The sequence below is a fragment of the Oryzias latipes genome, chromosome 23, assembly GCF_002234675.1.
Source record: "Oryzias latipes chromosome 23, ASM223467v1".
NCBI lineage: Eukaryota > Metazoa > Chordata > Actinopteri > Beloniformes > Adrianichthyidae > Oryzias > Oryzias latipes.
Window position 1 is genome coordinate 621,548 of NC_019881.2, and position 15,481 is coordinate 637,028.

At 42.2% G+C, this 15,481-nt stretch overlaps 1 protein-coding gene across 1 annotated transcript in view; it reads right to left on the bottom strand.

Annotated features, from left to right (window-relative positions):
* Nucleotides 1-15,481, bottom strand: part of LOC101173669 (ATP-binding cassette sub-family D member 2) — a 28,984-nt gene that overhangs the window by 11,491 nt on the left and 2,012 nt on the right. Inside the window, exons 2-5 of the mRNA XM_004082836.4 lie at nucleotides 15,184-15,364; nucleotides 14,738-14,859; nucleotides 7,122-7,284; nucleotides 6,118-6,212 (exon numbers count right to left, since the gene is read on the bottom strand). Of these exons, the coding sequence (XP_004082884.1) occupies nucleotides 6,118-6,212; nucleotides 7,122-7,284; nucleotides 14,738-14,859; nucleotides 15,184-15,364 (561 nt within the window). The remainder of the gene's footprint in view (nucleotides 1-6,117; nucleotides 6,213-7,121; nucleotides 7,285-14,737; nucleotides 14,860-15,183; nucleotides 15,365-15,481) is intronic.

Genomic DNA, 15,481 nt, shown 5'->3' on the forward strand with positions numbered 1-15,481 from the left:
ACCTAAACACAAGTCGACGCGGCCGGTGTGTAAATACCTAAAGACAAACTTTAACACCTAAGTAAAAGGCGCATATAGTAGATATATATAGATATATATAGTACATATAGAACATAGTATAGGGATTTACCAGAGCCCATTATGCTTCTGATAACACACTATTGTCCTAAGACGGGCTTATAAACCTATAAGTTATGCTGCAATCTATACGACCATTTCAATTCAAGATCTAACTTTGACTTCAACCAGAACACTAAAAGGGCCTTTGGTTCACGTCAACAAGATTTCCTCCTTTTTAGTGTCGGTTTGTATCATTTTAGTGTCATTCTTTATTAGTTTGACTTGTTTCACTGTCAAGTGGGGAAATAGCTTCAATGGTTCACAATAAATGTTCAGTACAGTGATCCCTCGCTTTAACGCGGCTTACTTTTCACGGTTTCGCTACTTCACGGATTTGCATCGTGCATTGTGTCCTGCATTCTGATTGGCTAAAAAGTCCCTCCGCTTCTTCTCTACCTGTGCGTCAATAACGTTGCAGTTGAATATGGACACGTACGTAAAACAGCTTGCCAAATTTACAACACGTACGTACAAATCATCTTGAAATTTGGAGTTTCTCTAAAACCCATAGAAAAAAGAGCGACAACAACTGCCTATCACTGTGTTCTTCTCCTGAACAAACACAGCTGCACCGCGGGCTTCAAAAGAAGAAAACACTGCAGAGCGGAGTCAGGATGCAGCGGCTCAGTCTGAAGAGCAGTGAAATACACCTGAGTCACTATTTGTCCCACTGTACTGTATAATCATTTTAAATTTTCTCCTGTTTAATCCAGTTACTCGGTTCACGGTGGGCGGGGCTAATCTCTGCAATTTGAAGCCTTCTGTTCAAATTGATGATTCAAATTATTATTTGACAGTACAGTACAGAAGTTATACTTTTATTTGTGAAACAAATGCTTGAGCCTGTAAAATGGTTTGTTCTTTCTTTTCGATGTATAATAGAGTATTTAATTGTATAATAATTGTAAGAAGAAATACAGGTTTCTTCTTCACGGAGTTTGCCTATCACGGGTTCTTTTTGGAACGTAACCCCTGTGAAAAACAAGGGTTTACTGTAAACCATTTGTAGTAAACTCCATTTCAGATTTCAAAGTGTTTGGTCTACAATGACCTGAAGCAGGCGTTTCTAATTAGTCCTTTGATAGATTACCATCTCAACTTTCTGTTTTTCCCGGTTTTTCATCTTTTCAAAATGATTTTTTTGTATTTTTTTAATGTTTAATGTACTTGTTTCTTAAATTAATAAAAGTTCGCTTTTCACAAAAGTACACACATGTGTTTGAAAGTGACTCGTTTTTTCAGCAGGGAAGCTTTTATCTCTCAAATCTTCTGACCGGAACAAATGTGTTTGTTCTTTGCCGTTTCTTTAAGGACTTGTTGACTTGTTAAGGAGATGTTATTTAAGGTTTTCAATCTGACAACAACTTGATTCTTTTACACCTCAAAGGGTGTCCATAATGTTGTAATCTCTTGTTGTTCTTAGACATCTGTTTTTATGGTGGTTTTGGTGAGCATACAAAACAATCCCTGTGATGTCTCAATGGCAGCGATGCACGCCATGTCAGCATGTTTTCCTGTTATCTGTCCCAGTCTGCTGGGCTGACATTGACCCTCCGCTCGGCTTTTCTGCACAAAGGTCTGTTCCAATGAGCTGATGTTTGACATTGATAAGCAGCGTCTTCCTGTTACAGACATGATACCTTACACAAGCCTGAGATCAAACCAAACATTGCATTCATTTGAAGCTCAGGAAGTCCAGGCGTGTGTGGAATTATTAGCAATGAAATCAAGCTAACCAGATGCAAACAGCAGACATGCAACCTCTCTTCATGTTTGAGTGGAAGATAATCTGCTATAGATGGTAGATTTTAGATGGTTAACACAAACACTCTGGATCCCAGCTGCTGATGAGAGAAACTCAACATCACCTTCCTAACAGGAAGTTGCTCACCTTTCGGCATATCCCTCCAGGCGTCGCTACAGCAAATCAGCTTTCACTGATTGGCACACGTGGTTTGGCAGAGGTTTTAATGCCGGATGTCCTTCTGATACGGGAAGACCCGGACTTGGGCCCCAGGACCATTAGGGAATTTTCTAAAATGCTAATAGATATGGCATAAACCATTCTCTGCTACTAACTACTCAGTGCAGAGTAGAGTCTTCCCCATTTTCTGACCAAATCTACAATTCCAGAGTCCAGTCCCACGGAAATTTCCCAGAAGTCTCTAGGAAAAACTAGTCTGCATCCATGTTCACTGGATTCATGTATATAGACCAGCATGCATTGCATTTCAACGATTTGTCATTTGAATACAGAGAATGTGTTTAAATGTATTCTTCATAAATCATCCAGGTTTTCATCATCAGGACCCCATAAATAATAAATAATCATAAATGATTAAAAGGTTCATATTTATTAGGTTTTTACCTGGGGAAATTGGTGATGTCATATATGTCATTACAAAAAAAGAAGAGTAATGAGCGCCTGTCTGAATTAAATCGAGGGAACTGGATAGTCTCACACTATCTAGTCTAATAGGAAGTAGTGAGGACATTTGGACACAGCCTCTATCTCATAGGAAGTAGTGAGGACATTTGGACATAGCCTCTATCTTATAGGAAATAGTGAGGACATTTGGACATAGCCTCTATCTTATAGGGAGTAGTGAGGACATTTGGACATAGCCTCTATCTTATAGGGAGTAGTGAGGACATTTGGACACAGCCTCTATTTTATAGGGAGTAGTGAGGACATTTGGACATAGCCTCTATTTTATAGGGAGTAGTGAGGACATTTGGACACAGCCTCTATCTTATAAGAAGTAGTGAGGACATTTGGACATAGCCGCTATCTTATAGGAAATAGTGAGGGCATTTGGACATAGCCTCTATCTTATAGGAAATAGTGAGGACATTTGGACATAGCCCCTATCTTATAGGGAGTAGTGAGGACATTTGGACACAGCCTCCATCTTATAAGAAGTAGTGAGGACATTTGGACATAGCCTCTGTCTTATAGAGTATAGTGAGGACATTTGGACACAGCCTCCATCTTATGGAGAATAGTGAGGACATTTAAACACAGCCTCCATCTTATAGAGTATAGTGAGGACATTTGGACACAGCCTCTATCTTATAGGAAATAGTGAGGACATTTGGACATAGCCTCTATCTTATAGGGAGTAGTGAGGACATTTGGACACAGCCTCTATCTTATAAGAAGTAGTGAGGACATTTGGACATAGCCTCTATCTTATAGGAAATAGTGAGGACATTTGGACATAGCCTCTATCTTATAGGAAATAGTGAGGACATTTGGACATAGCCTCTATCTTATAGGAAATAGTGAGGAGATTTGGACACAGCCTCTATCTTATAAGAAGTAGTGAGGACATTTGGACATAGCCTCTGTCTTATAGAGTATAGTGAGGACATTTGGACACAGCCTCCATCTTATAGAGAATAGTGAGGACATTTGGACATAGCCTCTGTCTTATAGAGTATAGTGAGGACATTTGGACACAGCCTCCATCTTATAGAGTATAGTCAGGACATTTGGACACAGCCTCCATCTTATAGAGTATAGTGAGGACATTTGGACACAGCCTCTATCTTATAAGAAGTAGTGAGGACATTTGGACATAGCCTCCGTCTTATAGAGTATAGTGAGGACATTTGGACACAGCCTCCATTTTATAGAGTATAGTGAGGACATTTGGACACAGCCTCTATCTTATAAGAAGTAGTGAGGACATTTGGACACAGCCTCCATCTTATAGAGTATAGTGAGGAACATTTGGACACAGCCTCCATCTTATAGAGTATAGTGAGGACATTTGGACACAGCCTCTATCTTATAGAGAATAGTGAGGACATTTGGACATAGCCTCTGTCTTATAGAGTATAGTGAGGACATTTGGACACAGCCTCCATCTTATAGAGTATAGTGAGGACATTTGGACACAGCCTCTATCTTATAAGAAGTAGTGAGGACATTTGGACATAGCCTCTGTCTTATAGAGTATAGTGAGGACATTTGGACACAGCCTCCATCTTATAGAGTATAGTGAGGACATTTGGACACAGCCTCTATCTTATAGAGAATAGTGAGGACATTTGGACATAGCCTCTGTCTTATAGAGTATAGTGAGGACATTTGGACACAGCCTCCATCTTATAGGGAGTAGTGAAGATTTTTGGACACAGCCTCTATCTTATAGAGAATAGTGAGGACATTTGGACATAGCCTCTGTCTTATAGGGAGTAGTGAGGACATTTGGACACAGCCTCCATCTTATAGGGAGTAGTGAGGACATTTGGACACAGCCTCCATCTTATAGAGTATAGTGAGGACATTTGGACACAGCCTCTATCTTATAGAGAATAGTGAGGACATTTGGACATAGCCTCTGTCTTATAGAGTATAGTGAGGACTTTTGGACACAGCCTCCATCTTATAGGGAGTAGTGAAGATTTTTGGACACAGCCTCCATCTTATGGAGTATAGTGAGGACATTTGGACACAGCCTCCATCTTATAGCGAATAGTGAGGACTTTTGGACACAGCCTCCATCTTATAGGGAGTAGTGAGGACATTTGGACATAGCCTCCATCTTATAGAGTATAGTGAGGACATTTGGACATAGCCTCCATCTTATAGGTTATAGTGAGGACATTTGGACACAGCCTCCATCTTATAGAGTATAGTGAGGACATTTGGACACAGCCTCCATCTTATAGAGAATAGTGAGGACATTTAGACATAGCCTCCATCTTATAGATTATAGTGAGGACATTTGGACACAGCCTCCATCTTATGGAGTATAGTGAGGACATTTGGACATAGCCTCCATCTTATAGAGTATAGTGAGGACATTTGGACACAGCCTCTATCTTATAGAGTATAGTGAGGACATTTGGACACAGCCTCTATCTTATAAGAAATAGTGAGGACATTTAGACATAGCCTCCATCTTATAGATTATAGTGAGGACATTTGGACACAGCCTCCATCTTATAGAGTATAGTGAGGACATTTGGACACAGCCTCCATCTTATAGAGAATAGTGAGGACATTTAGACATAGCCTCCATCTTATAGATTATAGTGAGGACATTTGGACACAGCCTCCATCTTATGGAGTATAGTGAGGACATTTGGACATAGCCTCCATCTTATAGAGTATAGTGAGGACATTTAGACACAGCCTCCATCTTATAGAGTATAGTGAGGACATTTGGACATAGCCTCCATCTTATAGAGTATAGTGAGGACATTTGGACACAGCCTCCATCTTATAGAGTATAGTGAGGACATTTGGACACAGCCTCCATCTTATAGAGTATAGTGAGGACATTTGGACACAGCCTCCATCTTATAGAGTATAGTGAGGACATTTGGACACAGCCTCCATCTTATAGAGTATAGTGAGGACATTTGGACATAGCCTCCATCTTATAGAGTATAGTGAGGACATTTGGACACAGCCTCCATCTTATAGAGTATAGTGAGTACATTTGGACACAGCCTCCATCTTATAGGGAGTAGTGAGGACATTTGGACATAGCCTCCATCTTATAGAGAATAGTGAGGACATTTGGACACAGCCTCCATCTTATAGAGTATAGTGAGGACATTTGGACACAGCCTCCATCTTATAGAGAATAGTGAGGACATTTAGACATAGCCTCCATCTTATAGGGAGTAGTGAAGATTTTTGGACAAAGCCTCCATCTTATAGAGTATAGTGAGGACTTTTGGACACAGCCTCCATCTTATAGGGAGTAGTGAGGACATTTGGACATAGCCTCCATCTTATAGAGTATAGTGAGGACATTTGGACAAAGCCTCCATCTTATAGAGTATAGTGAGGACATTTGGACACAGCCTCCATCTTATGGAGTATAGTGAGGACATTTGGACACAGCCTCCATCTTATAGAGTATAGTGAGGACATTTGGACACAGCCTCCATCTTATAGAGAATAGTGAGGACATTTAGACATAGCCTCTATCTTATAGGGTAGTGTTCTAAAGCAAAGAAAGTCAGGAGCAGCACCTTCAGGTTCAGGCAGGACACCACCACGTCTCCGCTCGGCGTGATGATGGGAACGTTCTCACACACAATGCCTTTGTCCACATCAATCACCTCACCTGCAACAGGTGAAGGGAGACAGTCATAAGCATAGCAGTAATCTACATTATTCACTGACTGTGTTTGCTGAAAAACCATAAAGGAATCCCATTCCAGATGAAGTCAGCACAGTTTTATTTTGCTACTGATAAAGCATGAAGACAAACATATTTCAGATATTGTACATTAACAATTCAACAATGCAAAGAATTCAGAACAAAGTTCAAATTAAGTTCCAAAAGTGACAGGCTGGTGACCTGTCTAGGGTGGGCCTTGGCTTCGCCCAACAGTAGCTGGGATAGGCTCCAGCAACTTCACGACTTCAAAAGGAATGAAGCTAAAGGATGGATGGGAGGTTAAAAAACTGGAGAAGATTCTGTCAGTTACTGTGATGATCAAACTGTGGTGAGAATGGAAACAGTTACGGGGACTAATGTGCTCAAATACTACAAGTATCATATATTGAAAACTCGACCATATTCCCACTAAACTGGTCAGAAAGTGCAGTTTGCTTGACAAGTCCTAAATCTAAGACGTTTGTTTTAGAGTTAACAGATGGGTCAAACTTGAAGGACAGTGTGTCTCTACAGATCAGATCAGATCAGATCTGATCTGCACCAACATCACGTTTATAAACCCCTGCTGTGAACACAACAGTGAAATTATGGCTGAAAAAGGCGCTTTAATGCTTGTCGCTGTGGTCTTCATGCAAAAAACTTGCATTCTGTTTTTGAAAAAGACTGTTTTTTGTAATTTGCTCTCTGAGAAACATGTCAATAATATAGGAAGGCCTAATGCACGGATCTGAAGGAAAAGACTATGTAAACAGGATTAGAAGAAACTCAGGATGAACGGGCCCTTAGATTGAAGAAACAATGACCCAAAGATGTTCTCCAGAGTGAGAACATCGTGAACACACAGCAGCATACCCTTTATCTCCAGGGGTCCATCAATGTGCATCTCCGGCCTGTTCTTCTTCTCGGTCCCTGCGGCGTCCGACAGGGACGAGCGCTTGTAAATCCCCTTCTGGACGTCCTCAAACACCACAAACATGTTGTGGACTCGAGCCGTGTAGCCTGCCAGCTCTGTGATCTGTGGCAGCAAACAAACAGGGGTCAGGGGTCATCGTGTGGGACAAGAGGAGAGCATGTTAGTGGGACCAGAGGGGGCATCGACAGTTCTGGTCACAGACAGCAGCTGAATCAAGAAGAACTGGAGTGTAGGGTTGTGCCGATGGATGATACCATCGTCCATCATGATGGGTGACTGACCTCACGATGGAGGGACACCATCGTGATGCCACGCCCCCGCCACACTGTGAGTCAACACTGTCGACACCATAAACCGCGATTACTTATGCAAAATATCTTGATCGGATCAATGGTCGGATTAGACTTCAACCATGTACATGGGCCCAAAAAAATGTTTTCAGATAATAACAAACATTCACATGGGTCACACTTTCAGTCAGAATAAATCATTCAGACATGCGCAGTAGTGTTTGAAATACCAGAAGAGGAAATGAGTTCCACTGAGAGGCTACATACGTAGATATCTGGCAGCTCTGTAATATACGAGATGATTTTCTAAACGTGCTTTTATTAATGTTACGGTTATTATGAAGCACCTGTTCACTCATTTTAATTTTAATCCGTGTGGTCAGTGCTTTTTCTGTGGAAGAACGGTGCTAACAACATTTAGCCTTTGATGAACATAAAATCCATGTAGGAAACGCTGCAATCTGCATCTTGGCTGAACGTAAATATCTGGGAATAACATCAGCCTTTATTTTGTCGGGACACGACTGGAAACACAAATCCAGGTGATTGCTTGAACAGTTTCTAAGGACTGAGCCACATTTCTGCTTGAAGCTCACACACTCACCGCCCCAAAGCCGCTGTGAGCTGACGGTCCGATCTCTGCTCAGACACACTTTTAGACCCGGTTCTCCTGAGTTCGGTAGCTCGTTCCCCTAGAGCTGTGGGGCGGATCACAGTCCTAAGTCTCCCACACATATCGCACACGTAACAAAGCATCCTCCCTTCCCCTCAAACTCAAAGCTGTAAGTCCGCGCTCCGCCGGTCCACTTGACTAATTAAGTGCGGGAGCGGACTACTTTTCTATTTTTTTTTTTTTAAAGTCACTTCCCTCAGTTTATACTGGATCATCACAGATGAGTCATTTGTTGGGAAATAAAATAAATAAAGTAATAAAATAAAATAACAAATACTTAAAAAAAATTGTAATAACGAAAAATTAACACCCCCCCCGACGATATCATCGTCCATCCCGATGGTTTACTGCAAACATCGTCAACTGACAATTTTAGGGACGTCGCCCAACCCTACTGGAGTGTGTAGAGGGCTGCACTGCTAGCTCTATGGGACATTTAGAAAATAGTGCATTAACCACAAAATATCATTAGAAAACGCCACAAAAACAGCTAAACTCCCAGTCTGACCATGGTTTGATCTATTCTAGATGATTATGTTGTATTTAGCCTAAATCAAAAACGCTGTGTCATTGTGGTTTCTGCTGAGCAGCAGAAATTTTGCCTCCGTGTTGTGGGCGGGATCAATGATGCAAAGCAGCCCCGCCCCCTCGAGAGTTCTCCGTTTTTAAACCCCCTCCTGCTAGCTTACAGCCCCTCACACCCCTATCTGGCATTAGCGGAGCAATTAAAACAGCAGCAACATCAGATCCATCCATCCGTCCAGTTTAGTTTTACAGAGGATAGCTAATTAGTACAGCGAACTAATCTGAATACTCTAATGGTAACAGTGAGCAGTAGTAGCTGATGGTTAGCAACGTTGCAGAAAGACTCATAAATAGTGATTTTGATAAAAAATGTTCAAATGTTCCCAAAGCAGCTTCATAAAAATGTCAACGAAACCAAGAATAGAGTGCCTGTGAGCACACGCAGCACGCCATGGCGTGATTGTTCCCTTAGGGGTGATGCGCCCCAAGCCGGCTGTTGACACAGCTCGCCGGCGTTACACAACACTTTCTGAGAATTCAGTCCCTGACTGGGGCAGCACACACGGGACCGTCCCTCATGTTCAACAACCACTGCAGCCTTCACCCTACAGGAACATCCAACACTTCCTCATCTCCTCAGAGATCAGCACACCAGAAAGCTTTACATTGGGCTATAGGACTGACCTGTTTTTAATAGCTCTCATTCAGCTTTGATGTTTTCAGGTCATGATATTAGAAAACACGGTGGACCATGAATGAATTGGTCCAATTCAAGGTAAATAAAAGCAAAAGCAGACAGGGCTGAACAGACATGAACCTTTTCTATGAATGAGAGGAAAATGATCCCTGCAGTTAATAAAACATCTCAGTTTCAATCCCTTCATTCACTAAACGCTGTTTATTGGTTCTTTATTCACACTGAAGCTGCCATCTTTGTCTCAAAAACACCACAAATTCGCCTTTTGGGGTTAAATATTTGCTGCGGCCTGACATTTAGATTATACATTAATTGTGTGCATGGATTTCAGGTAACAATAAAGTAATGGCGGTCATTCCGACATGACCATGTCACCCACCCCCGTTACTCAGGAAGGAACAGAACTTTACATGCTTCACAACAAAAAACATGAAAGAAATTAAGTATGCCAACTAAGGCTACATTCACACTGCAGGGCTTAATGCTCCATTACGGTTTTTTTTAAATATTTGATTTTTTTGCATTTTTGTGATCTCCTGTGTGACCGTGAAATGACCCACAAGTGAGAAGAGTGCGCAGAAGAGTACTCAGCGGTAAACTATGTCACTCGTTTTTTGCGGAAGTAGCTAACATTAGCAATGGATTTCAACAATAGTGTTGTCAACAGCAGAGCTGTTTACATTTATTTTCACAAAGGAGCCAGTACAGTTACAATCTCATTTTAAGAAGGCATTGGAGCCAGGATCGTCTGTAACCACTGTTGTGGAATGGGGATGTGTATGTGCTGGGGCCGCGGGCGCGCGCGTGTGTGTGTGTGTGTGTGTGGGTGTGTGTGTGTAACAGAGAGGAGAGAGCGCGTGCAGCGCAGGAGGGAGTGAGGGGGGCAGAGGAAGTGTGTTGGGGGCGCATTCATGTTGTGTGTTACGGAGGAAGGAGAACGGTAATAAAAGAAGGTTTCCCCCAGAATAAATGCTATTGACTCTTTATTAACCTGCTCTGGAGAATCTGAGGGTCCGGACGGGGAAGTGAACCCCGGAGGACGATCCGCCTTCAGGCCCCCGCGCTTCTGACCACGGTCGGAAAGGGAAAAAAAAAAAAGTCATTGCGGGAAAGGTTCAACACCACGCTCGGGCATTTCGCTGGAAATGTTTTCAAAAATCGGCTGGTTACGATTAGAGCCTGAATAGAGCTGTCACCCCAAATAGTCATCCAATCGGTGACCTGGCTTCCCTTCCACTGACTGGTCTCAGCAGCATCGGCCGCCATGGTTGATGTTTATGTTCTCGTTCCCGCCTACTTCAACGCAGAATTATGACGTTAGTAGCGTATCGATGACGTACGGGTCGGATACATGTGGCCTGGCCGTTCAGACGGCGGTCGCATTTCAAAAGATGGGATACGTATCGGATTCAGGACCACATAGCCAAGTGGCCTGGGTCACAGTTGAAAAGATGGGATCTGTGTCGTTCAGACTGAGAAGATCAGATACAGGTCGCATAGGGGCAAACAAATGGGAATTGGGTCGTTTCTGCCTGCAGTGTCAACGTAGCCTAATAAATATCAAAGAAACTAGGTTCTAGTTTTGGCTAGCTAAAGCCCATGGACTGTTTATGAGAACAGAGTGATGTCATCCTTGGAAAACAGCTCACTTCCTGTTCCAACCAAATTAAGTTAATTCCTTTGCCATTTTTTGTGATAAGGACGCTGCCATGTTGGAGCCAGACAATGCGGGGATTGGTCAATGTTTCTATGGCAACCACATTTACCAACCAGGAATGAGCTTGTTGGAAGACCAAACCCCGACCACTGGCTTGGGAGAATCTGTGTTTGAAATGTTTTAAACATCCGAGGTGTGGGTCCCCACATAGCATCTTTGTTTGAGTCATGCAATTGGTCAGTCCATAACTTGAAATAAAAAACACATTAAAAAAAACCAGGATGAGCAAATACATGTAAGAAAAGGTATCAGACACAAAACGGTTCTTCTGTGACTGAATAACAGCTGTTTATTTCTCTGTAGAGGTCTGTGGGATTTTGGCTTCCTGGAGCCACTTCCTGTTTGGAACGGCAGGGGGCGGGGTCACTCAGTCCAGTTCTCTCTTTTACAGGCAATGTTTGAACTGTAAAAAGAACTTTGCTTTGGGCAGATGCTGTTAAATACGTGGGACCTTTAAGCCAGGAAGTAGTCTACTCTCCAGCGAGCATAAAACTACCAAACCTGCGGCGTTTAGACTATTTAGCCGTAATTTGAGCATCGTCGCTCGCCAAAGCAGTGGGATTATTTCATCAACTACAGCATGCTACCCTGTTAAACAGGACTAAGTAACATCTATTGAAACGTGCAGACAGAGAGATCAACAGTTGTTGGATTATTCACAGTGGAGCTCAGCTCTGACCACACGCGTGTGCGCAAACACAAACACACAAAGGTTTCCCTGCCGACAGAGTAACACAAACACCAGAACAGATCCCGTCTTGATGCTCGCCGCTTCGGCTCTGCTGCCGCGGACTGATGTAGCTAAGGACTCACTTGACCCAGTTCACATAATCTGGCCCGCAGATAGAAACTGGAACATGCTAATACACTTAGCTTTTGTTTTAGCCTACTTTTTTGCTAGCTGTTTTGTCCTAAAACAGTTAGGTTGTAACGTTTTGTGTTAGATCAAATTGGAGGTTGTTTGAAGAGGATTTGTTCTTAGAAATCTATCTAAACATCCAGATGGGGATAGAGCCGGCTTTACCAAGACAGAAGACTAGAGACTTTTTTACCACTCCAAGCCTGCTACAATGTCACTGTATACATATAAATATGAACAAAGGCAATAAAGAATTCTGATTATGAAAAAAGAAAGAGTAACAATCAACCAGAGTCCAGGATGTGTTAGGGGAAACAAGCTAAACAAAAGAAAAGAGACGCTGTCTTTTTAAATTGCTTCATGGATGCAGAAGTGGAGAACGCGCTCCACGTCTAAAACACGCTTAAATGCACACGCCTGCACTTCTAAGCATGCAAAGACCTGCAAGCCAGCAGGAGCTGCAGCCCTAAAGCGTGGAATGTGTAGCCGCAAAGACCAAGCTGCAATGCTGGAGAGGCAAAGCCGAGATGGTTCAGAGCAAAGGAAGCTGACAAACTCGAAGCTCCGCTTCCATCCAGCTGCTTCCCTCCACCGCACACAGATTAGACTTCTGCTACTTCCTTGTAGTTTCTATTTTAGTAACAGAACATCAGTATCTATGTGGATGACAGACTCATGCCAGGAATGCAGTTCAGCACAGATCAGCTGCTCTGACATGCATGCTGCTGGCAAACACCTGCTTTGGATCTTATGTTGATGCCTTTTCAAAGCATCATTTTCTGGGATGCGTGAACACACACGCTTCTGTTGGTAAAGGTGAAAACAGTGTGGAGGTTTCCATTTGGGAGGCCAGATTCCTGGAAACACACATTGGATGCATTGCATGGCAGCTACTGATAACAGCAGATTGGTCCCATATCTCTGACCAGACTTTACTCCTTCAGAGTGGAGGGAAAGGTGAGGAAGAGGAGACGTGAAGGTGAGGGTGGCAGTGAAATCAACTGCAATAAATAAAAGGAATTAGGCGCAAAACCTACATCTAAATTCCATGTTTACATTTTGCTACATTACACAGTAAAGGTGATGACTTCATGTTTCAACTACTACTTGATCTGATTTTCTGCAACAATCCTGCAACATGTTGTGCTTTTCCTGAGTTTTTAAAACATTAATGAAGTTAATTACCAGGCAGAAAATGGTGATTATTGACAAGCAATCAAAAAAGCAATCACTGCATTTCACTTCTTCTAGAAAACCTTTGAAATAAAGATCAGATAATTCAAGTTGATGTTAACTAATCACATGACTTATTTTCATTAATTCATCAAGGAATAAAATAAAATGCCATCTTTGACTTTTCTTCCACTTCAACTACTGTAAATATTTCCACAAATGTCAAAGTAAATTCTAGAAGCTGCAGATGCTCAGTGAAAAACCTGTAGTCATGCAGATGAAAGTAGGTTAAAAGGACTGAAATAGAAGCTAAAGATACTAAAACAAAATAGCAAAAATGCAACACAAATGTGCAAATCAGGGAGATGGGACCAACTGATTTATGATGATAACAAATTATATAAGTATAATGATATATGTTAAAGAGAAAATGTAATGGTATACATTAAAAGCTTCATCTATAAGTTTCCTCAGAAAGCTCAGTGTTGCTAAAAAATTTGAAGCAACTTAGGCTACTATAATGGCAAAGAATAATATATAATTATGTATATATTGCCAAATTAGGTCATGAACGTATAATGACCAAGTATAAATAAGTACCAAGTATACACTTAAAGGCCAAAGCTGCTATTTTAATAGTCAAAAACAAGAAACTACAGAAACTACAAATGAGTATTTTCAGGAAAGCAAAACAACAACAACAAAAAAATCATTTTAGCCGCTAAAACTGCAAAAAAATAAAATGAGCTCAAGTGTGGTGAAGAATAGGCCTGAACAATATACCGCAAATTTATCGTTATCGCAAAAGACGGCGAGAATCGCAATAAATCGTATACCTTAAATGTGTTAAAACAATCTTATGGCAGCTGGAAGTATTTAATGAATCAAATAAATCATTTTATGCATTTGACCAATCGGATGGAGGCCTTTAATGTTAGATGTTTGTCACCTATATCGACGAGGGTCATTTGGAGAATTATTTTTAAACTGTTGCATTGAAATTGGAATAGTAATGTTGGTTATTTTACAATTTGTTTATATACTGCAAATTATATCGTTATCGCAATATTAATCTCTAATATCGCGAGTTTTCCTCATATTGTGCTGCCCTAGTGCAGAATGTCTCAGCTTTACGGTCTAAAGGATGCAGGAAATGCCATCATGTGTCCAGAAAACAACAGTGTCAAAGTTCTGTGCTAATAGCTATGCTCAAACGTAACTCCAGCTGTAAAGTACTCTGTACTGGCGAGCTATGACCCTGTAGGGAACGGTTTATCCACGTACATCAGAGGACTGATGGCAGATAAAAGCAGCTTTGTGCCGTTATGCAACACTTTACATTTGCAATGTGTTGCTGTTGGTGCAGAAAAGATGTGCATCTCTGCTGCGCCTCAGCCAACTTTGAACCGTTTGTTCAGGTTGAACTGGCATGTAATGTCGTGTGTCAGTGTAAAAGCTGTACATTCGACAATAAAAGCTTCTGATTCTGAAAAGACTTTAGTGGTTTTTCTCCATCAACATGTAGCCAGTTAGCAGCTATAGCAGCGATAGCCTGAGGCAGGGGGAATGTTGTTTAGGGACATTTATTTTCATAGCATCAGGGCTGGGGATGAGCTCATACCTCTTTGTAGGAGGACATGATCCTCTCAATGGCGTCGGCCCCCGAGACCAGGAGGTTGCGGGCCGTTGTGAACGCCTCCGTCCTCTCGCTCACCATGACCTGCGTCTGTCCATCCACCTTTTCTGCAAACACACAGGAACCAGGACCGATAGCTCAGACGCGTGACATCAGGACGGCATGACGGCACGTTTGCATTGACATAAAGGCTTGTGACGATCATGAAACCCAGGTTTGCTTCCTGCTGTGAGAGCGGCTAACCACCATGTTTCACGGATGCAAATCCTCCCCCATGAAAGGGAACCAATGCCTTTCTGTCAGAAGTCGTGCCCTGCAGCATTTTCCTCAAAGGCTCCTAGATTTTTACGGCACACAGTTCAACAGGAACAACAGAAGAGGACTGAACTTGAAGCAAAGTGACTGAGGGGGTTTACTGTGGATTCCCCTACCGCTGTCGGCAAATCCGGTGGCTGTGATGATGGGAACGGCCACCATGACGAGTCCACAGCCACTCCACACATACTTCATGAGGAACTGCTCGATCATGATGTACCAGAGGCGCTTGGACAGGATCAGGTTCATCTGGTCAGCCAGAGCCTTGTAGCACTTCTGCAGCTGACACATCTCCACCTGCAACACACACCTGACCTTCAGACGCACTGCCAGGAAAATGGCTTTCAGATGTTCTCTGATGATGGAGGACATGCTAGTAAAGACAACTGAAAAACGCATTTCTGACTCTCTTTG